Below are 22,269 nucleotides of genomic sequence, written 5' to 3'. Positions count from 1 at the left end.
GTTGTTTATCACTCTACATTGTATCACTTTTTAAAGTTTGGTGCACTGAGTGAGTTGCTATGGTGACTGGTTTATGTGCATCTTTCTAGTCATCTGCATAGGATGATTGTGTTCACGCACCTTACATATCCAAATTTACTTTGTACAAAATAGCACAATTTGGGCACACAAATAAATACTCTTATGCCCAACTCCATATACTACCCTGTATGTCTTCTGTTGCTTGTGCAGTAATGGTATCGATGGCAATTCTAGTGCAGTGGAAAGCAAACACTTATTGTGTAAGCTAGGAACATTCATTGAGCAGTAAAATATAATCACAGAAAACTGGTTTCGAAAAAAATAAATGAGACTATGGGCTCTAATTCTGGCAAGCGTTAGCAACCGTATAAAAATGATTTCTAATTCAATTGCCTTCAGTAGGCTCCATGGGTCCTCTAGGGGCAAGTCAAGAATATGCCTAGGAATCCAGTTTTGCTTCCTTTTGTTCAGGTTCTTATTAATAATGCATTTCATTTTAATTACTTGATTGCGCGTGATTATGAAAGACTACAAAAAGAAGACATGCCTAAAATAAAAAAAGAAGATTAATAAATCGCTATTAGCAAATCTGAAGAAAAACAAAAACGGGAAGGCCGATGGTGAACAGACAGCTCTTGCCACTTTCGTTAAACATGATTTTTAATGAGCAAGTAAGGACATGAAGACACAAAGGATGGTATCCAATTACATAGGATAAAAATCGGGAGCCAAAAACATGTGTTTCACAAAGCTCTCTGATTTTTCTCTGCAGAGTCCGTATATTGACAAATAGCATCTTAACCACCTTGTGCTGACCCTTCTGATAGCACAGCAAAAAAAAAAAATTTTCTGGAAAAAAAAATTGTGTCTCCTGCTCTTATACACATTTAATAATGTGTAATGATAGCAGCCCCTGTATTATAAAAAAAAATTACATGTAACTTCAAAAATTGGAAAATGGGTTCCATTTAAGAGTGTAGCGTTCAATAAACAAATGACACGTCTTGATAAATTGATTACATTGTTCAGACGTGTTGCTGGACAGTAAGAGATTAGAGACACCAACCACACTGCAGGATTTGACATTTCTGCGAAGTATCCAGCAGTTTCATTATAGCAAATTGGTGTACAGACGCTAACCCACTGTTGGAGGTTAAACAGTGTTTACACATACCTTTAGAGTGATTTATTTTATATGCTAAAATGAATAAATAGTTCATCATATAGAATTTATTTTTCTCATATTGATTACGTAAGCTTATGCACCTATTAATTATGAAATTGAGAAGACCATAATAATAAAAGAAAACAAAAACAAAACAAAACATAGTTTGAGTTTCACACCCAGCAGAAAAAGAAAAAAAAAATGGGCAAAACCATGTGCACAGCAGGTGGGGCAAATGTAACATGTGGAGAGAGAGAGTTAGATTTGGGGGAGTTATTTGGTTTCTGCCTGCCTTATTTCTACATTACAATTTACATTTCAGTTTCAACATACACAACCCAAATCTAACTTTCTCTGCACGTTACATCTGCCCCATCTGCAGTGGGTTTTTCCCATTTTGAGGACAAATTAGATCTATTGGGTCTAAATTAGGCCCAATGTTTTATAGCACTTAAGGATTACATATGAAGACTTTTCTGGAATTGTATATATACAATCTTAATATGTTGAATCACCCCTATACCCATTGTTTATTGAACGTTATACCTTTAAATAGACTGCATGTTCCAATAAAAGTGATCTGTGCTTTAATAGGTTTGTTTTACTAAATTTTTTTGCTGATATGTCCAATTGATCATGCAGGAGGATTATGGGTTCCTGTATTCATTACAAAATCAAGAAACAAAAATAAAAACTACTGTATAGAAGTACAATTCATATACTATACTGTACAAGGTACCACGCGGAGTATAAAATACAGTCTGTGGTAAGCACATATTACATAATGTGCTGGGTACCATTGGAAGAGTACTAATCAAGGTCATCCTACTCTGACAATAACTCCAGTCCGATACATCAAGCTTCGATGTGGGAAGGAATACACGGTGACCAAAGGATTTATAATCTCAACACTTGCTTACTGGGATGGTTAATCAACTTAACCAAAGTCTTCAAAATTAAATCACATTTAAATAACAAAACATTTTGACAAAGAAAAAAATGTACCTTAGAGTTTACGATACATTTAAATTTATTTATTTATTTTTTTCCAGATTGAACACCCCTAAATTATAATAGATTAGACCAGAAAGGCCAGGCATCAAAACCTGTACGGTCACCTGAAAAAAATGTATATAGGTAATATTGGAAACAAAAAGCAGACCCCAGCATATATGGCCAGCATTTCCTGTTCTGCAACATTCTATTTATTTACGTAATACTTTAATCATTTTTTGCACAAAAAACAAATGGATGTTCAAATTTATGGAACTGTTCCATTACACAAACACTCTAAATATAAGGTTATATTTTAAAACAGTGGCATGATGTGTCACAAGTAAGTGTAAATAATTATTTATAGATTAATTTACCTTGCAAATGTTAATAGTAGAAAATATGAGTACAGAAACCACGATCACTGTACATTGGTATTCATAAATATGTATGTGTGTTGACATATTACTTTCCTCATAAAATGTAAAGTACTAAATTTATACAGTCATAACATTTATAGTGATAATATAAAAATGATAATAAATAAAAATCCAGCCTTCATAAACTTGGTAAAGGAGAAGAGAACAACAAAGACATAAGTTATAATTTATAACAGTAGAACTATCTAAAATACCTTTATATTTTAGCATGTTTTTTTAAATGTATTATATATATATATATATATATATATATATACTAAAAATACAAAGTAAAAACATAAGACACTATGCAATTTCACACATACCAGCATTTCAGACCCACAGAGTAAGATTTGGGCTGCAAGGCAGAATATGCTCCCATAGCACAATACTATTACATCACCAAATTGTGCTGAATATTATATTGCTTCTCATGAATATTCCTGAGACATTTTAAAGCACACTCTGAATTCCCTCTGCAAATATTAAGCAATTTTATCACTTTTATCTCACAGTGCTATGCATAAGGAAATCCACATGAAACACTTCTCGGAAGCTGACATAACTACATGTTGCGCTGATGCTTGTAAACTTTGCAAATGATGTAGGAAGGAAATGGATGAAGGGGTTCCTTTGGGTGAACATAAGGAAGTTAATTGCGTTTAAAGGTACAGAAGAGCATTTTGGAATATATAATTTTACAGTGTAGCACTAATAAAGTATAAGATAGGGACATCATTAATCTTATTCATTGCCTCTCTCTGCCTAATTGTTCTCTTTCACTGAATATCGATGTGCATATTGAATGCTGTATGCCAAATGGGACTGGTTTGTTCTGAGATTTGCAGAGTTAATTCTACCTCATTGTAAGCTAATCTCTGATCTTGATACAAATTCAGTGTGGCAGACGCCGCAGCAGCACACACGATAACGTATTCTCCTGACAATCATCTTAACCAGAAATTTAAATTGATTCTTTATGATTAGACTTACACTTGCTGCAGAGTTCTACCACATATTCTGGGTGATCCACATTGTTCTATTATGGAAGAAGGTTAAATGTACAGAATGAGTTCACACAATGGAGCAATTATTGGCAGATTGCGCAAGTACGGAGATCACAATGCACATGCACCATGGTGCTACTGCAATCCAGCTCGCTGTGAGGGTTTCATGGAAAAGGGATTGACAAAAACTGACTGACTGCTGTGGTAAAGAGGAAATGGTTAGCAAAACACGTATCATGGCCAGGGCCGGATTTGTGCCTAGGCCTCAGGGCAGCACCAATTTAGGGCGGCACGGCAGGCTAACTGAATAAATGAATAGCAACTGGCAGAGCGTGTGACGAGCGCCTCCACCGACATGCTTCATCATATGTTGGAGGCAGTGCCGCTCAGGTCCTCAGTACACAGTCCAGACTGCTTGAAAAAAATATTGAGGTGGGCTAAAGTTACATTTAAATTAAACATATATATATATATATATATATATATATATGCAACAAAGATATAGAGTGCGCCTTTGTGTGTGTCACCACCACCACCATAAAACAGGTGTATATTTGACACTTTTTCGTAATTTATACAATTTATTAAAAATAAATAAAACAATTTTTCAGATATATTTCATTCTTAAGTAGTCATATTTTCATCATTCCAATGACCCAACGCGTTTCGTCGCTAGGACTTCATCAGGGGTACAAAAAATGACTCTAGGTGGTAAGAAACAAGAATTGACTTAAATATCTAGTACTATTGTCACGTTTAAAATTCTTTTGTTATGTGTGTAATGGTATACATACCAATAGAAATAAGCTTTTTAGCTCAACAAAGGAGACTTCCTTAGATCTTGAACCAATTTGGGTAGTTTAAAAAATCTGCAATAATTATATAGTAACATATTTACATAATTAGGAGGTGAGCTCTTAGATAATTAATGTATATTATTAGTAATAATTATACAGAAAAGGAGGTACAGGTACATACCCGCAGTGATGTTGAATGGGGCAAAATGAGGTAATGTATGGAGAGGTAAATTCATCTGTCCTCTCTAAAATATAATATGGGTTTATGTGACCAACATATTTGTATCAGGAAAAACAAACATTCTCTGGGTACAACTATCTTCCATTATACCACACAAATATATAATATAATAAAAAATGGCCTGAAACCATATATAAGTGGGCTCAGGAACAAGCTTAATTATAAACCTGTTATGCGACAAACTTCAATAATAGGGAACTCCTAAGCCGTACAAACGTATCATATAATGTTCACATTGTTAGATAATTAAACCATATGCATTTCCATGGCAGCAATGGTTCAAGATCTAAGGAAGTCTCCTTTGTTGAGCTGAAAGCTTATTTCTATTGGTATGTATACCATTACACACATAACAAAAGAATTTTAAACGTGACAATAGTACTAGATATTTAAGTCAATTCTTGTTTCTTACCACCTAGAGTCATTTTTTGTACCCCTGATGAAGTCCTAGCGACGAAACGCGTTGGGTCATTGGAATGATGAAAATATGACTACTTAAGAATGAAATATTGCTGAAAAATTGTTTTATTTATTTTTAATAAATTGTATAAATTACGAAAAAGTGTCAAATATACACCTGTTTTATGGTGGTGGTGGTGACACACACAAAGGCGCACTCTATATCTTTGTTGCATTTTTCGTTCTTCTTCCCCCACTAACAGGGGGGACTTGTAGAGGTGCTGCCTACCATTTCAGCGCAGTGAAAGGGTTATTTCTTTATATATATATATATATATATATATATATATATATATATATATATATATACATATAGGCAGGTGTGGTGCGGCACTCGAAGTGTCTTATTATGCCGAGAGTGCCGCACCACACCTGCCCATATCTCTACCTGTGAGGGCACCGGCTCAAGTTACAAACCTGTCTCTGGGAGTGCCGATTCTTGGACAAGTATATATATATATATATATATATATATATATATATATATATATATATATATATATATATATATATATATATATATAAATGCGGGGGGGGGCCCTTCCTGCGCTATAGGAATGGAAGCAGCACCTCTGAAGGGTCTTCTGTTAGACAAGACCCAGATAATAGAAATGGGAAAACAGGGGGGTATCACAGTGCGCTAAAATACAATAGATGACGATTTAAACATTCAGTATTTAATATAAAATGTACAGGTACAAGAATAAAAAATGAGCCCTTTTTTTAGGGTATCACAAATATACAATTGGTGAACATGAATGATTGCTGTTCAATTCAGGAGATCTTGATCACAGTTAGTCCAACGCGTTTCGTCATATCATGACTTCATCAGGGGCGGATATTGTAATCAGCAATGACGTAAAGGAACAAGTAGAATCTATGTATGTCCTATATACAATTTTCAGCGTGATGTCTCAGAAACATTCCAATGGGATTTCAGCAATCATAAAGGTAAGATGATTCCAAAAGAAATGTCAAAATTTTGCCAGATGTATAGAATTATTAGAGAGCTCAGGAAACAACAACCAGTCAGCAGGGGTTCACTAGTGCAAGTCAATATATATATATGAGAAAGAATGTTTCAGGGCTAGGATGCCCTTTTTTGAAGACAACTTGGCAAGTTAGGACTTATTAAAATAGGGGGGAGGGTCGGCTAAAAAAATGTTGTGCCTAGGGGCGGCCTGACCCTTAAATTCGCCCCTGATCATGGCTTTATTCGGGGCATATATCTGCTGTGAGCTTGCATGTGCGTTGCATCTGTCGTGTCCATTCTGCATAGCTGTTGGCCTCCCTTCAAGCTAAATGTTCCTCATATTTTTGTATTGGCTGTGAATCAGATTGTGATTGCTCCGACGGGCATCTTTTTTTCATTTCTGGATGACTGCTTTACTGTTACGCAACGTAGCAGGCAAATCGCGGCATAGCAGGTTGAATGCTTATGCACACGCCTGCTAACTATTAATAGCTATAGGGCAGCCAGCAGCTACAGGTGGTCGCAGTGCCGTAACGAAGCCCTGTTGTTCAGAGCAGCAACTATTGAGATCACATCTGTAAAAGGAAGAAGTGTGGAAATGTTCTGGAACAGTTAGTTCCACAATACCCATATTAGGAGTCTACAGTTCCCTATCTTCTGAAAAGCCAAAGCCAGATTAGAGATAGGCAACATGCTAAATTCATGCACTGCAAGTAAAATATAATCCAAAAGTCTTTTATCATGGCACATGGGGGTGAGGGGGATACTTAATATTTGCAAGTACTCCCTTAAAGAGAAAATAAAATAAAACTCGGAAATTCCAAAAATGACCCACACATTATGCCATCACAGTGTACAGATAAAGCAGAGTATCTTTTACTTTTATAATCTGACTGCAGTACTGTACAGGACCTACACATACTGTATGTAAAGGTCAAAGATGCTGTGCATTTCGCAATGATGTTCTACCCTGCACACAGAAGAACTATGATCAAAAAAGGCACAACGGTTTCTAGAAACCATAATTGGCATTCAATGGCTTCATTGTATTTCAGCTTGAGCTACAAAACTTTTTTCCACAGGTAAAGCAAAGTGTCATTCCTTTCTGCTCTCACCAGACTCAGAGGGGCTGGCTATTCCTGCAGTTTGTAAGTTGCAGTCATGCTTGTGCCATCTTATGCGGCAGTGTGCATCATTGCCAGAGTATTTAGGTGCCCAGTATGTGAAGCCTGTCCTGAAAGTCGGACAGGCTGCACATACGATAAATCACATGTGCAGCCATCAGCAGCACATGGTGTGTGTTTCTTAGCACCCACAATATATCACATCCGATGCCGGAACAGGAAAGTGTCACGCAGAAGAGGCGTTCTGCGCACTCTGCAGCTGGTAGTGGGCAGTGGACGCAAGTGGCAGTAGAAGTGAAAAAAAAAACACATTCATAATAATGGGATGCGGCTAATTGGCTAAGAGAGACCACTCTCAGCCAATCAGGGGTCGTCGATTCCTTTGACTTTTTTTTTTTTATACTCTTGCCTCCCGCCTTCAGCTCCCCGGGAGTATTACATGCGATAAATGTCATGAGATTTATTTATCGCATGTAAAAATGGCACGTCAAGTGCCAGATCGTCTGCCCAGGGAGCTCGGGGAAATTGGGTGTTCTTTCCTTCTCACTGGTAGAGTTCACTGTAGCAGGGGATCAAAATATGATAGACAGGCTTAAATTTTTATTAGCAAATGGTTTTAATCTTTGAGCATTACCTTTTCCATTCATTCCATTGAGTGCATTGAATAAAGTTGCTCTATCTCTGTGTGATGGCACTGAGACTATAATCAGAAATGCACCTACAGTACTAATGTTATTCGCCTCAATGGAAACTTTTTCATGTACTGTACCACTCCCTCTAATTAATTTCTCCTCCATGATCCCTCATCAATTTCTAATTACCCTTTCATATAAATTAATCTGCTACAACCACCTATAACCTATGTAAATAATGTCTTTCCTGCAAATTATTCCCCATGGCAATTCATAACCTCTCAACTTCTGTAATTCATTCAGTTTCCTTCCCATGTAATTCATTCTCCCGAGCCAGTTCTTACCTTATATACAAGCAGTAGACAGGAGTCCATGGTATAAGTCAAACACCCGTCAGCTGTTCAGGTCACTGACTGGGTGTGTGAGCCTGCTCCCAGCCTATCAGTGGCACCCAACAGCACGTGGCATGTGGCTAATATCTGTGCTTCCGCTATCCACTGCTTGCAAATAAGGTAACCATATGGTATAACAAATGTGCCACGTTCAACAAGTGTGGTGGATTTATTTTCTTTTGAACATTCCTGCGAAGCAGCACAAGGGTTTGCACTGCTAATTAAAATTGGTCTTGCATTGGAAGGTATAATTTTATATTTTTGCCCCTGCTAATAACCACTAACCGGCTAATATCTTTAAAAAATATATCCCTAAAACTGAGGATTATTTTATTATCAATGCATGTAAATAAGAGCTATTTAAACTCTAATCAGTATAATTTTATTAACAGATATAAATATGTGTTATTAAATTTATACCTAATGAGGGTTAAAAATGTTTTGACTTGCCATTTAACAATTATTAGCAATTTCAGGGACATTTAAAAAAAAAAAAGTAGTCTTATACAGTTAATAAAATACTCTTGAATAAAACAATTCCTGTAAACTGCACTTACACTTACTTGGCTGTCCTGTAGGAACCTCAGTGAGCAGCAGGGGGTGACACAAAAAGTTTGGTCTTTTGAGCTGCTTTCAGCTCAAAAGCCGCCCAGTGTGTATGTGGCAGCGATGAGTGCTGATATGATATTACGAATAAATAACAAGAGCTGGACCTTTAGGACTAATCCACAGCAGACATGGCAGGCAGGGTTGGACTGCCTGAGCCATGCCACAGCAGACATGGCAGGCAGGGTTGGACTGCCTGAGCCATGTCAGCCAGCCCCAGCAGCCCACAGCTCGGATTGGGCACCAGCATGGCAGCAAAGACAGGCAGGTGGCGGTCCTCTTTCCCTTAACAACCATCCCAGGACCCTGGCTGCAACCCCCCCCCCCCCCTACAGCGGTGTTTCACTCATTGAGCACCTAACAGCAAAAAAATAAATCGGCACCTCTGAATTTACAAAACTCAAAGTTCTTAACCCCTTACCGACGCAGTATGTTTTTGCCTTCCTGACAGAGGCCTTTTTTTCAAATCTGACAGGTATCACTTAAGTGGGGATAACTTTTTTTTGCTTTTACTTATCCCAGTGATTTTGAGATTGTTTTCCCGTGACACATTGTACTTTAAGTTAGTGATAAATTTTGGTCGATACAGTTTTTTTTTTTGTGAAAAATACCAAAATGTCGTAAAAAAAATTGTACATTTTGCTATTTGCAAAATGTAAAATTTTCTGCTTGTGAGACAAATAATCATACCACTCAAAATAGTTAATAACTAACATAGACCATATCTAAACTTTATTTTTAAATAATTATTTCAACCTCCTTTAATTTTTTTGGACACTAGGGGGAAGCAGAGTCTAAATTTTACACATCAGACAGTAAACGCTGCTTTTGGCTGTTCACGTTTGAACAGCCAATCGCAGCGATCGCCCATGGCGGGGGGCATCGCTGCCCCCCCTGGGCAATGAGGGAAGATGTCTGCTGTCAGGGACAGCAGACATCGTCCCTCTGTCACCGCGTCTCTAGACGCGGTGGCACTTTGAAGTCATGACGTACATTTACGTCATGTGTCGGGAAGTACATCCCGACCATGATGTAAATGTACGTCAAATGTCGGGAAGGGGTTAAACCCGACAATGGCAACATTTTATGTTGTGATGCTCACTTCCTGTAAGACTGACGCCGCAACAGTTTTGAACCACTTTTTTTAATAGGTAAAAACAGTGACACACTCAAATGAATAGGAGTCGGCAGTTCAATTGTGTTCTATGTTGAACAAAAAATATATATATTTGTCTACATAAACAATACAAAAAACAAAATGAATAGTACTGTACATAATAAAATATGATATATACATTAAATATAGAAAATGTTTCATACACAACATGCTGTCCGTAATATAAATGCCTGAGTTAAGAAGGGGTAGATGCATAGGAGTTGGCTCCATAAACTAGCTACGCTGTCTTTCTGACACTGCAATAGCCACCTTCTGGCTTAAAGCGCATTAAAAAGGCAGATTTCTGTGGTTTACTGAGGGAATGCATGACAGGTGGATGTATAAAAAATATGCTGCTGGGTTGCTACATATTTGGTTGCCTAGAGAGAGCTACTTAATTCACTTTCACATTTATGCAGAATGATTTGGCTGGACCCTTGGGGCCACTGAAAACATCCTCCTCCTAGACCTCTCGGATTTAGCTAAGTGGAGAATTTCTAACATACGCTATCAGCCTCCTTGTAATTGTCTAGTCAGCAATTATATGTGCTGCTTCACTGAATGCACAGTAAAAATGCTGCTCTTGTGCTGCTAAGGACATGAATTATATTTGAATTATATTTGGCGCAAATGCTTGATCAGCAAAAGATTTATAGTATACTGTATGTGATGCTCACCTAGTGGAAAAAGATTTCAGAATCATTCAATTATCAGTGCCTAATGTGCGGGACAACTTCAACAGACAAAAAAAAAAGTATTGGATGGTTTGATAAAATAAAAATCAAAAAGTTCAGTGTTCCTTTCAAAAGATACACAAAATATAAAAGTATATCGAAAAAGTTCTTAAAATCAACCACTCAGCTCAATAAACAGGCCAAGTGAAATTATAAAAAAGGATGTGGGGCTGGATGATGACTCACCAGAAGGGGTGAGACCACACATTGGCGGTGTTTAAAAGTAATTAAAAATGTACTTTGTTTATGCAAACCCCCCACCCCCCATTTTTTTATTTAGTTGAGGTATTCTTTGAGGGTGGTCTTTAAGGCTACAGAGTTTCCAAGCTTACCTACAGTTAAAAAAAATGTATCTAGTCACAGTTTTGGCATGTTGCATGTTACAGCAATACAGTAAAGAATCCACTATCAAGTCTAAGTCTTGTTAAAATGTTTCTGAACCTTTTCTTTCTGTTAAGATACTGTAGATCTTCACTCTCCAAATTCATACATTTATGTTCTTGTAACTTTGCATATCAAAATGGTCTCCAGTGTTCCTTTTCAAACCATGGAGCACCACCGCTTAAAAGCATTTTATACCATTAAAATTCACAGATTGACTTTGATCAAACTAGTCTACATTCTCAGAGCCCAATATAGGGGGATTACGGCTACGTCACACCCCTTCTAACTTTCCCTACACTGGAAAGCATCCAACATTTTCAAACATAACTCTACCGGCCCCTGATGTCCATATCTTCAACCTCTATCAGGAGCAGACTGCTTACTTTAGTGTCACTCTACATTGTACATGGAGGACTGCGGGACCATGCGGAAACTACAACTGCTTTTAGTGGAGGATGTTTTCTTCACAGGCAGCGCAACGTGGAGCTGTTTCCAAAACCTACCCCCGGGATAATTTGATTTTTCACCTTTCCATTTAATCACGCCGAGTACTGATTGAGCTAATTTCAGTTCTTTAACCTTCTCTCTGTTCTTAATTGGCCTAAATTGAACTAACACAAGCCAGATATTGCCCTTGGTGGCCATGTTTTCCAAGCCAGCTTTCAGCTCCAGGAGGGCCTGTGTACCTTGGTTGACATAACAAGGGCTAATCACAACAAGAAGACGTCGGCTTTTCTTAATGAAGCTCAGAGTCTCGTCTGTAATGACTGGGGAAAGAAAGGCAATATGTTAGTGAATCTGAATGCAGCACAATTAGGTTTGTAGTGCACCAGGATTCAAATAGTAACAGAAGAAAACCTTGAGATAGAAATCTGCAGACATGGACTTTGTACCTAGGAACTGTGTAACCATGTCCGTTGTCCGTTGTGTTATGATTCATGAAAAGCAAATTATTATACCTTAAATGTTCTATGCTTGTTTCTCTTCATGTCCAACCGTAATCCAGTCTCGTGAGAGTTTAGACCGTTAGCTAAACTGCTACATACATACATACTCAATACACCAGATGGTCACAGTAACAAGACATATGTTTCCTACTGAAAATGTAACCAAGTACTTGCGAAGAATAACCAAATTATCCTGATGGGCCCTCCAGCACAGTTAAAAATAGATGTGCCTGGCGTGAAGGTTATTTTAAAATGCTTTTCTTGTGAATATACACACTAAAATTTGTCCAGTTTCCTTTCATATGTTCACTTTAAAAGAAATTTAGTATGATCTTAAATAGATTAAATACAGTATAGTAAGTCTTTACAGTACAGCACATAAAATAATTGTAACCTCGTAGATTAAGATGATGCATATTGGTACGATTCAGTCAGCTGCATTAAGCTGATATTACGCGGCTGGTTAGCTAAAGTTGCAGTATGCGCTGTCGTATCTATTTGAGTCAAAATACAGTAGATCACCCCTTCATAATTCAACAGTATGCAACCTGGGGAAACCACCTTACACTCCCAATAAGTGACAAAAACATGATATAACAATATATAATGATAAGCAATGCATTTGAGTTTCTTAAAAAGGGATCTAGTCATAACGTTAATATTCATGTCAATTTATGTCACAATGTCAAGATCTGAAAACATCAAGATTCAGAAATTACTGGATAGTTGGGGCCAAAATGAGCAATATTATTTAAAATATTGCTAAGTGTGTATGGGGCTTTATTCGGCATTAGCCTACTATTGACATTTTGTTAACATTCTAATCATTGCCTGGTTCATGGTTGCACGCTACTCCGACGTCCACTGAGTTGAGCATTTATCGATGGTCTACTCATGCGTCACTGTTTCAACACAGTGATTGAATTGCAATTAAGGTCAGAACAAGGATTCATTTGCAAGTGATTGACAAGGGGCATACATTAATAGGCAGTGGCAGTAGAAATATGGGTGTGTCATGAACATTTTCATGGTGTTTATCAGCCACGGACTGTGACCCCATACACAGGAAGCACATGTTGGACAGCCATTCTGATGAGGCAATGTTTGCCTAATCTGTGTTGATGCTGTGAACATGTTCTCATCTGAGGGTAGCTGCAGGTGCTCTGGTCGGTGTTTCTATGCCAATTACGGCACCTGTTATATCAGCATATTTTTGCACATCCTCTAAGTTAAAAATTGCATCTGCAATAGCATTAGCATACAACTATGAATCAGGCCCTATGTCGACATGAAAAATGTTATCACCATGTCGATATAATGTCATTAAAATATACACACCCAATAAATGTTTTTAAAAAGGTAAATATTTACCTTTTTTAACATTGGAGACATTATGATATTCTATTTTACCAAATGAAAGCCTCTAGATTATTGTGTGGATAGACAAATTTGGGGAAAAAAACATTTGTAACTTTCGTCAACAAGTACCACTTTCCCATCAATACAACACCCCAAAATACCGATCCCACATTTTTTAGCTCACAATCACATTTATTTATTAACAGTTATTTATATAGTGCACGCATATTCTGCATATTTTTACAGAGAATCGTTGAACATTCACATCAGTCCCTGCCCCAGTGGAGCATACAATCTATATTCCCTACCACATGTACACGCACACACAGACATTCTAGAGTTAAATTTGTTGGGAGCCAATTAGCCTACCAGTATATTTTTGGAATGTGGGAATAAATCGGAGTACCTGGAGGAAACCCACACAAGTACGGGGAGAATATACAAACTCCGCAAAGTTATGGCCATGGTGGGAATCGAACCCATGACCTCAGTGCTGTGAGGCAGTAATGCTAACCATTACACTGCTCGTGCTGCCGTAATGAAAAATGACATGTCCTTCAAGGCTAAATTATGCTATTTAATAGCGTTGAAGCATAATATTCTTCACTGTAGCACGAACATGGTTGGTATTACCGCCTTACAGCATTGGGGTCATGGCTACGATTCTCACCATGACCCTATATGTGTGGAGTCTGTATATATATTTTCCCTGTGCTTGCGTGAGTTTACTCTCGGTACTCCCAATTCCTCCCATAATCCAAAAATAAACTGGTATGTTAAATGGCTCCCAAAAAATGAACCCTAGTGCGAGTGTGTACATTTAGTAGAGTATATAGATTGTAAGCTCCGCTAGGGCAGGGACTGATGTGATAATGTGAAATATTCTCTGTACACTGCTGCGGAATCTGTGTAGCATTGGATGTACAAGAGTTTCTGGAGTCTCACCTGCTCAGTGGCTAAAAACTAAAACCAATGCAGCCTCCGGTGAAACCCACGCAAACTTAACACAGGTTACAAATTGAATAGCAAAATCTTGTGGCTGTGGGTTGTTCACCTACTTTAACCCTTTGAGTGCAAACATATCTGTGAGAGTTTGCAAAGTATCCACTAAAAATTAACAGTGTCACTCACTTTTGTTTTATTAAAAAATGACGTGTAAAAAAAGGATTATATTATCCTGCATAAGATAAACATTACAGGTCATTATGATGAATACAAATGTTTTCCTGGCAATTTTCACACCTATTTGACAATTTCACTTGGCACTCAAAGGGTTAAGAAACGTTCTGAGAACTTGCTGCTAACTGCATTGGCCCCTTTATCGAGAAAATTCAAATGGTTACTTACTTCCACCAGGCAAACTGTCTCTGTCAAATATACACAACTTGTAGCCAAATTCATTTTCCAGGACCCCTCTTAGTGTCACTAGAACAAATTCCTCTTCCTCTGCATTCCTTGCATAGGACACATATACATCGTATTCCTTTCCATCTGCCAAAACCACAAAATGTGAGATACAAAACAATAGTATCAGCAATACAATAGTCCACAAGTTGCACAAAACAAAAAAAAGACTTGATTCTGGCTAAGCCACCACACTGTATGGTGGGAAGAAACTCAATAGCGGATACCGATTTCTCTTTTTTCCATTTGGATTTTTCTCCAATGAAATTGCTCTAAATACATTACATTGGAGATTGACTACAGATAACATATGGTTGAATTGTTATCCACTTGCCCCTGATAAAGTCATGTGAATGACGAAACGCGTTGGGTCATCTGCATCATCCGAAAGATGCGCGTCGTCAAATTGCTTTAAAGGACGCCACACTGATGTACTGTAAAACATTGTATATGTGATTCCTATACACTTCTGGTTTGCCAAAAATGGCGATTTTTTTTAATGTGATTTTATAACAGTTTTATGCATTAAATTTCTACTTTGAACAAATTGAACTGATTCTTAGCGCCCTCTGAAATTTTTTTCTTTCATATCTATATGTTGGGTTCGGTCTGACAGGGGATCCTTCAGAGGTGCTTACTCATGGTGGTCTGAGCGCAGATTGGAGACTCGCCCTCTCATATATATATATATATATATATATATATATATATATATATATATTTGCAGAGAAGTCGGCACTCTTCCAAAGAGTATAAGCTTGGCCCCGGTGCCTCCAATTCGAAACCCCAGGTCAGGATACATACATACAGAACCAGCAGGTGGCACTCGGTTTCCACAATAAAGGACACAATAAAGGACTCAAAGACGTGTGTCAGTCAACAGACTGACACACGTCTTTGAGTCCTTTATTGTGGAAACCGAGTGCCACCTGCTGGTTCTGTATGTGTATATATATATATATATATATATATATATATATATATATATATATATATAATATTATATATATATATATATATATATATGTATGTGTGTGTGTGTGTGTGTGTGTGTGTGTATGTGTGTGTGTATGTGGGAGGAGATTATGTGTAGAAATAGAGAAAGGTAGTGCCATAAGGAGGAGTATGTGGCCACATAGGGTGGGCAGGCTGGGGGTAATACCAGCCGTACCTGCCTTCAGTACCAGCATGCGCCCCCCCTCTGGCTCCATGGCCTGTGTACTGTGTGGGTAGTGCTGATATTTCATTTCCCATAGTGCCGTGGAGCTGTACTGCTGCATGGAGCATCTGTAAGCAGCTTGGTTGATTATGTATAAAGATTTGAGCGCCGACCAGAGGGCGGGTGAAGCACAGCACGTAACGGGGCTGGGCACAAGAATACTGTATTTTAAACAAAACTAAACAATGTTTTCTTTATTTGAACATCTAATCATTATTTTTGGATTACCCTCATACATTGGGTAACATTTACTTTAAATCATTTAAAAATGTTAATGTACTAGTCTAAAACATCCATAAGCTAATAATATCTGCACAAAACATCACCCCATAACGGTAAAAGTCCCAAAATGACAGTAGCATATAATATTTTGAGCTAAAATGTACCTCCAATAGTTTCATCTGTACCAAAGTGAGCCCTGTAGAACAGCACCAGTTCCAGCCAGTAGATGTGGTACACCACAATGAAGCACACAACAAGAAACAGAGTGGCTCCCAGGCCACAGGCCAGCTCGGTGATGTATCTTGGAGTGCCAACTGCAGAAAATGTTCCAAATGCCATGTTATTATGATGCTCATGTCAGCATGAATACTGCAACTCGCATCCAAATTAACTACAGGGAGATCCCTAATGACTCCATACAGACAGATTTCTTCAGTGGAGATGTACATTTGTCTTTACAGCACATGTCAATTCGGTATATGCATAATAGAGTAGAACAGCTACAAAAACATAATTGGATGCATTTTTGGCACATTTCATTTCACATACCTACAATTGGGAATAAGGAAAGATCTCATTTATAATTTAAAATTCATCATGACTGGCTGTCTACAGGAATCCTAATAGACACATCTATGCATTTAATTGTGACTTCTTGTTATCCTTGTTGATGTCAATTATTCAACAGCCAATTTAAGGAGGGAAAAAGAATGCTGTAACTTCTCATGGGAAACAGAACAGATAGGTCAGCAGCAAAGGGGTGTCAGGAGTTCAAAAGGACATTGCCATCAAGACAGAGGACGGTTAACTGGTCAAATAGCAGCAAGAGAGCGTAAACCTTAGAATAATGATAATCAGATTGCAGATCTAATTATATTGACATGGAAATATACCTAAAACATGTAAAAATAAAGTACAAAAGGCTATCGGCTGATTCAGAAGATATTTTTTCTCGTCATACTGAAAATAAATATAGTAACACTGGAATCTGAAATGCATGTTGAGAGTTCATTTAGTTATAATAAGATAAAAAAAGAGGAAGAGAAAAAAGAATGGGGAGAGAGGGCTGAAGAAAGACAGGAGGAAAGAGGGAAAGACTAGAAAGAGATCTGTATTGTAGAAGATTGGGAGCAGAGCATGCTAAGTTAAGGTTGCAGTACAAAGTGGGGAGAGTTGTGTTTCTGTAATAGGTGCAAGATCTGCAAAGGGGCTATGAGTAATCTGAGCTTGGGCTGATCTAGTAGGTAGAGGTACAGAGGTGTCCTCATACAGCTCAAACTGCCTTGCTGTGTGTGAGCCATAAGGTTCCTTGTAACTCAGCTAACCATGTGCATTATTTTTGCTGCACGAGGTGACTGTGCTGATTAATATGAATTATGTCCCTAGTATATTGTGTATGTCTGAGCCTGTAGCAGAACAGAACTTGTATTGGAAAAAAGGTGCGGCTGATACATTGTCGAACTTCATACACAAATTCAGAGACTCAGTTGCACACGGATATAGAAGAGTTATATCAAATTAATCAGCAGTGTCTCCATTGTGATCCGGAAAAAAAAAAAAAAATTTCATAAAAGATGCCCAAAGGATCTGGCTGCCAATAGGGACTATTTGGTGTGACTAAAGCAGAGATGAATGACGCCATAAATACACAGTAAACCAAGTCTGGCATGCAGCAAGGTGAGGCATATAGAACATAAAAAAATGACACGGGCATATCAGCTAATATATTATATATAAATATACATTTGTTGATATTTTGTTGATATAACGTCCGTTTCTATCAGGGCAGATGGTGATATTAACAGGAAAATTATCCACTTTTTGGTCCTCTCCAATATGTATAGTACAGTATGTATGTATGTATGTATGTATGTATGTATGTATGTATGTATGTATGTATGTATGTATGTATGTATGTATGTATGTATGTATATATATATATATATATATATATATATATATATATATATATATATATATATATATATATATATATATGTATATATGGCCAAGAAAACTCCTTATCTTCCAAGTGTTCACCTGCATGATCTTGTTTTAATCATGTACATTCCCTTCCTTGTTTCACAATAAAGCATGGCACTGCAAAAATTTTGTAGTTTTCAATGTCACAGATCACTCATGTCTTAAAAGATACCGCAGGTCTGTTGCCTCAGATCAAAAAATTTTTTGATTTGGAGGCTCTCCAGCCTCGTTCTCAAGATAATGTGGCATGCATGAGCAATGAACACCCATCTTAGTAAATAAACCTCTTAGTGAGCACAATGGAGCAAACTGGCAGCAACTGGAAATGGCCATATACCATCTGAACATCTTCACAGTTAAACAGGGCAATAAACATAACATATATGGTACTTGTGTATTATCACGGCGCCCATCGCATCGCATCGCATGCCACTAATTAAGGTATGCGATGGGACCCCATTTGAGCCTTTTCCCGGGCTTGAGCATACAATTTTAATATCGCAATGCATGCCATTATAATGGCATGCGATGCAACGCAATCATGCCCGATTTGGGCTTATTCCCATGTTAAATGCCCCCCCCCCCCCCGACCCAATTTTTAATTGTATACCCCTTCCCCCTTCCCCAGTCATTAAAAAAAATAAATAGATGTATCTAAAATATATATATTGTTTATTGACCCACTCTTATTTTTATAGATTTTTTACTATAAAATCATTGATGCAAATTGAATATGAAGTCTGATGTGTATGTCTCAAATTAATTAAAGACTGTCAACAATTAAATCAATTAATAAATCTTTAGAATGCTGATCCATTATGGATCAAATCTCCTAATATACTCTCTCCTGTGTACAAACTGTCTGATATATAAATGAGTGCGAAATAACCTATTGAAAGTCTAAAGGTATAAGCTAAACCCAAATGTCTAGCAACATATTCCCAATTAGGGCGTAATTATACAATTATATAATCCTCTCTATATAAAGGTTTTTCAGAACTAATCGGCAATAAGTTGTATATGTCTTCTTAATTGCCTCTTGTTAAATAAATAAATGTTATATGTATTGTATTGTTTTGACACCGGGCACACGTCTGAATAAATGTTATAAGGCAATTAAGATATTGAATTGGCAATTGAACAATAATGCAGATGCCTTTAAATATCATGGAGGTGGACGTACTGCAAACCATCTTGAAAAAGTTCCCGTTGCTAGGGAACGAAACGCGTCAACGTCATATCCGCCTGAACGCCAACCCATCTGTGAGGTCACGATCACGTGGTTTCGGAGCGAAAGCCACAGATCGTTTACCCCGGCTCAAACCGGAGCTTCCCCCAACACGCACAGCCGCAGACACCAGCCAGCCGGCTCAACGGCTTAACTGCCGCTTCCCACTGGAATACAAAGTAAGGACGCCAGCAAACAACGTGCAGCGGGTCGAGCTGGTCATCGGGCTCCCCGTCCCTCCATCTCGAACCATCAAGGAGGGTGAGCATATTCCTAAGGAGACTCTGCGCTACCTGACACTTACCACCTGGCGTTACATGCGCTTAACAGGCAATTCGCATCAAGCTCCTACATAACAGCTTATAAAGTGCTTCTGGCTTCTACCTTCTCCCATTCATCCCCCGCTACTAACAGTCTGGCTGCTGCGAACCGCTTATTGACATTGACTGTGCTCCTGAAACCACGCTTTACCGTCTAATACGTGACTCATTTGGTGTTGGCTATTCTAGCCTATTTTTACTCCAGGGCCTCATCTGCATATGAGTGACCCATTTCTTCGATTTATGGTATCTGCCTTTTATCTGTGTATTTATATATTTTTTATGTGTATGTGAACCTTTATAATATGCTTTTTCTTATATAAAAATCTAATTACATAATTTGAAACGTGCCCAGGTGTCCTTTTGTTCAGCGTGGTTCGCAGGTGATTAATCCAGATCTGTGCAAAAACCAACTCTTTTTGTAAACCCTCAGTGAGTCACCAGCAGACTCACTTGCCCTTGCTGCAGCCAAACCTGGAATATTTTTACTATAACTCCCATTGAAAATTTAATTGATTCACTTAAGCGCCGGGCCCTGTGGATTGTGGAGATCTCCTAGGAGCCCCCTCCTCACCCATAGATCTTTTTCCTTGATAGTAGGGTGGTGTTAACAATGGGGGGGGGGGGGGGGGGGCATTTAACATAGTCATTACCCATCAGGGTGAGTATACAATTAAAAATCGGGTCTTGGGGGCATTTAACATAGGAATCCGGCATCTGGGTGCCTGTGCGATTAAAAATCGGGTCCAATTGCGTCGAATCGCATGCGATGCAACACGATTTTTTGGTTGTACAATGCCCTACGATGGAAAATGTGGGCGCCGTGATAATACACAAGTACCACTTTGATTAAATCATGTGGATTCTACCGGTTTGAGTAATTTGAATGAGAGCTCCTTGACTGGTGTCAGAAATGTAACGTGAGTCACAGGTCTCTATTTTGGCGATCTAATCTGAAAGCCCTTAAGAAAACATTTGGAAACATAGCGGTTTGCTTCCAATGTTTACCGGGGGTGTGTGTGTGTGTGTGGGGGGGGGGGGGGGGGATACCCCCTAAGAGTGCAATTTATTTTAAGCTTCTAGGTATTATAACTACCTACCTCCTTATATTATTGTCATTTTTAAAATGTTGAATTTCAGCTTCATTTTTGAGTGTTGTGCATTTAAACTTTGAGAAATTAACATGAAATGTAATGTGAGTCACATGAAATGAGCCATATGTATTTTTTTTTTTGCAAATATAATGAGTTACACATCTCCTCATGGGAGGAAAAAAACACACACACAGCTTTATTTGCTTTCTGGTCACCTTTCTCTTTGACATGTGCTTGCCTGGAGACAGCACCCAAACGGTTTTTGGCAGAGCAGGTATAGTTGTGCTTGAGCTCATCTGGAGAGATGTTTTTGATGTGTAGCTCTGCTATTTTCGTCTCTTCTTTAGATTTTAACGGTCCCGGTATATCGCTAGAAAGGAAATTGTAAACCACAGTAATCACTTGTTGCTTTAATGTGCAATAATGTAGACAATGAAGCACACACTCTTATGCTAGCTAGCTTGCCAAAAAGTTCACACAGAAGTTAGGAAAAATACCATGTTTAAATGGTTGTGAGATCACTATCTGTCCTCTGTCATCCCAATAGTGTGTTTTCTAGCAAATGAAACTAGATGGAAGTACTGTGCTCCATTCCCACTTCTCATTTTGCAGAAAAGCTTCAAGACATACAGTAAGTGTAGTGTAGACATAAGCAAATGTGTTTTACTGAACAAAAGTGCAGACCTACAAATATTACAATGATCACAAGGATAAATTTGATCACAAAAACCCAAAAACATTCTGTCCCTACTGAGATACAAGGGAGGTAGAATAATAGATCATTACTTGGCCTCTCCATAAATCAAAATAATGGAAGCACACAAGGCAACCAAACCAACCAGACTAGGAGACCAATTATATCATATCACTGTACCTTGTATTGAAGGTTACTCTGGGGTCAGCAATTTCGTTTGCATTCTTCCCATTCACTGTCCACCAAATTTCATTTATGGAATTATTCACATTTGGGAATAAAACGTTACATGAGAGCAGCATATCTTCTCCTAAAAATAATGTTAAGATAATAAATAAAATACACCCTAATTAAATACGTATTTCAATATAATTTTGCATAAGAATTCCCTTTTCATACCATACAAAGCAAAAATTAAGATACAATTTAAAATTTGGTTAACATTATTCTGAATTGTTTGTTAAAAGGTACTCTATACTGAATGCGCCTTACTTTAATTAAATGTACATTAAGAATTACTGAACCTCTGGGGATTTGACAAAGATAAAGGTGGGGATCATCAAAATTAGCTATTATAATACAGAGTAGGCAGTATGTCATAGGATTAGCTACCCAATCATATCAGGCTATACAAGAACTCAACTGAAGTGCAGGTGGAATCAAAGTATAGTTAAGATAGCTAATGTAACATGTAGT

General features: G+C 37.8%; 1 protein-coding gene across 5 annotated transcripts in view; it reads right to left on the bottom strand.

The window, feature by feature from the left end:
- IL1RAP (interleukin 1 receptor accessory protein) overlaps positions 1–22,269 on the bottom strand; it is a 195,574-nt gene that overhangs the window by 5,189 nt on the left and 168,116 nt on the right. For 4 of the 5 annotated variants that reach the window (XM_083177542.1, XM_083177543.1, XM_083177545.1 and 1 more), the window contains 4 exons: positions 21,754–21,883; positions 21,095–21,249; positions 16,419–16,568; positions 14,757–14,900 (listed from right to left, as the gene is read on the bottom strand). In XM_083177542.1, coding sequence (XP_083033668.1) covers positions 14,757–14,900; positions 16,419–16,568; positions 21,095–21,249; positions 21,754–21,883 — 579 coding nt within the window. Of the gene's footprint in view, positions 1–9,885; positions 11,871–14,756; positions 14,901–16,418; positions 16,569–21,094; positions 21,250–21,753; positions 21,884–22,269 lie in introns of those variants that run through there. The other variant, XM_083177546.1, reaches the window with a different exon arrangement.

Source organism: Crinia signifera, chromosome 3 (genome assembly GCF_055691185.1).
Source record: "Crinia signifera chromosome 3, ASM5569118v1, whole genome shotgun sequence".
NCBI classification, from domain to species: domain Eukaryota; kingdom Metazoa; phylum Chordata; class Amphibia; order Anura; family Myobatrachidae; genus Crinia; species Crinia signifera.
This window is presented reverse-complemented; position numbering and strand designations above follow the sequence as displayed.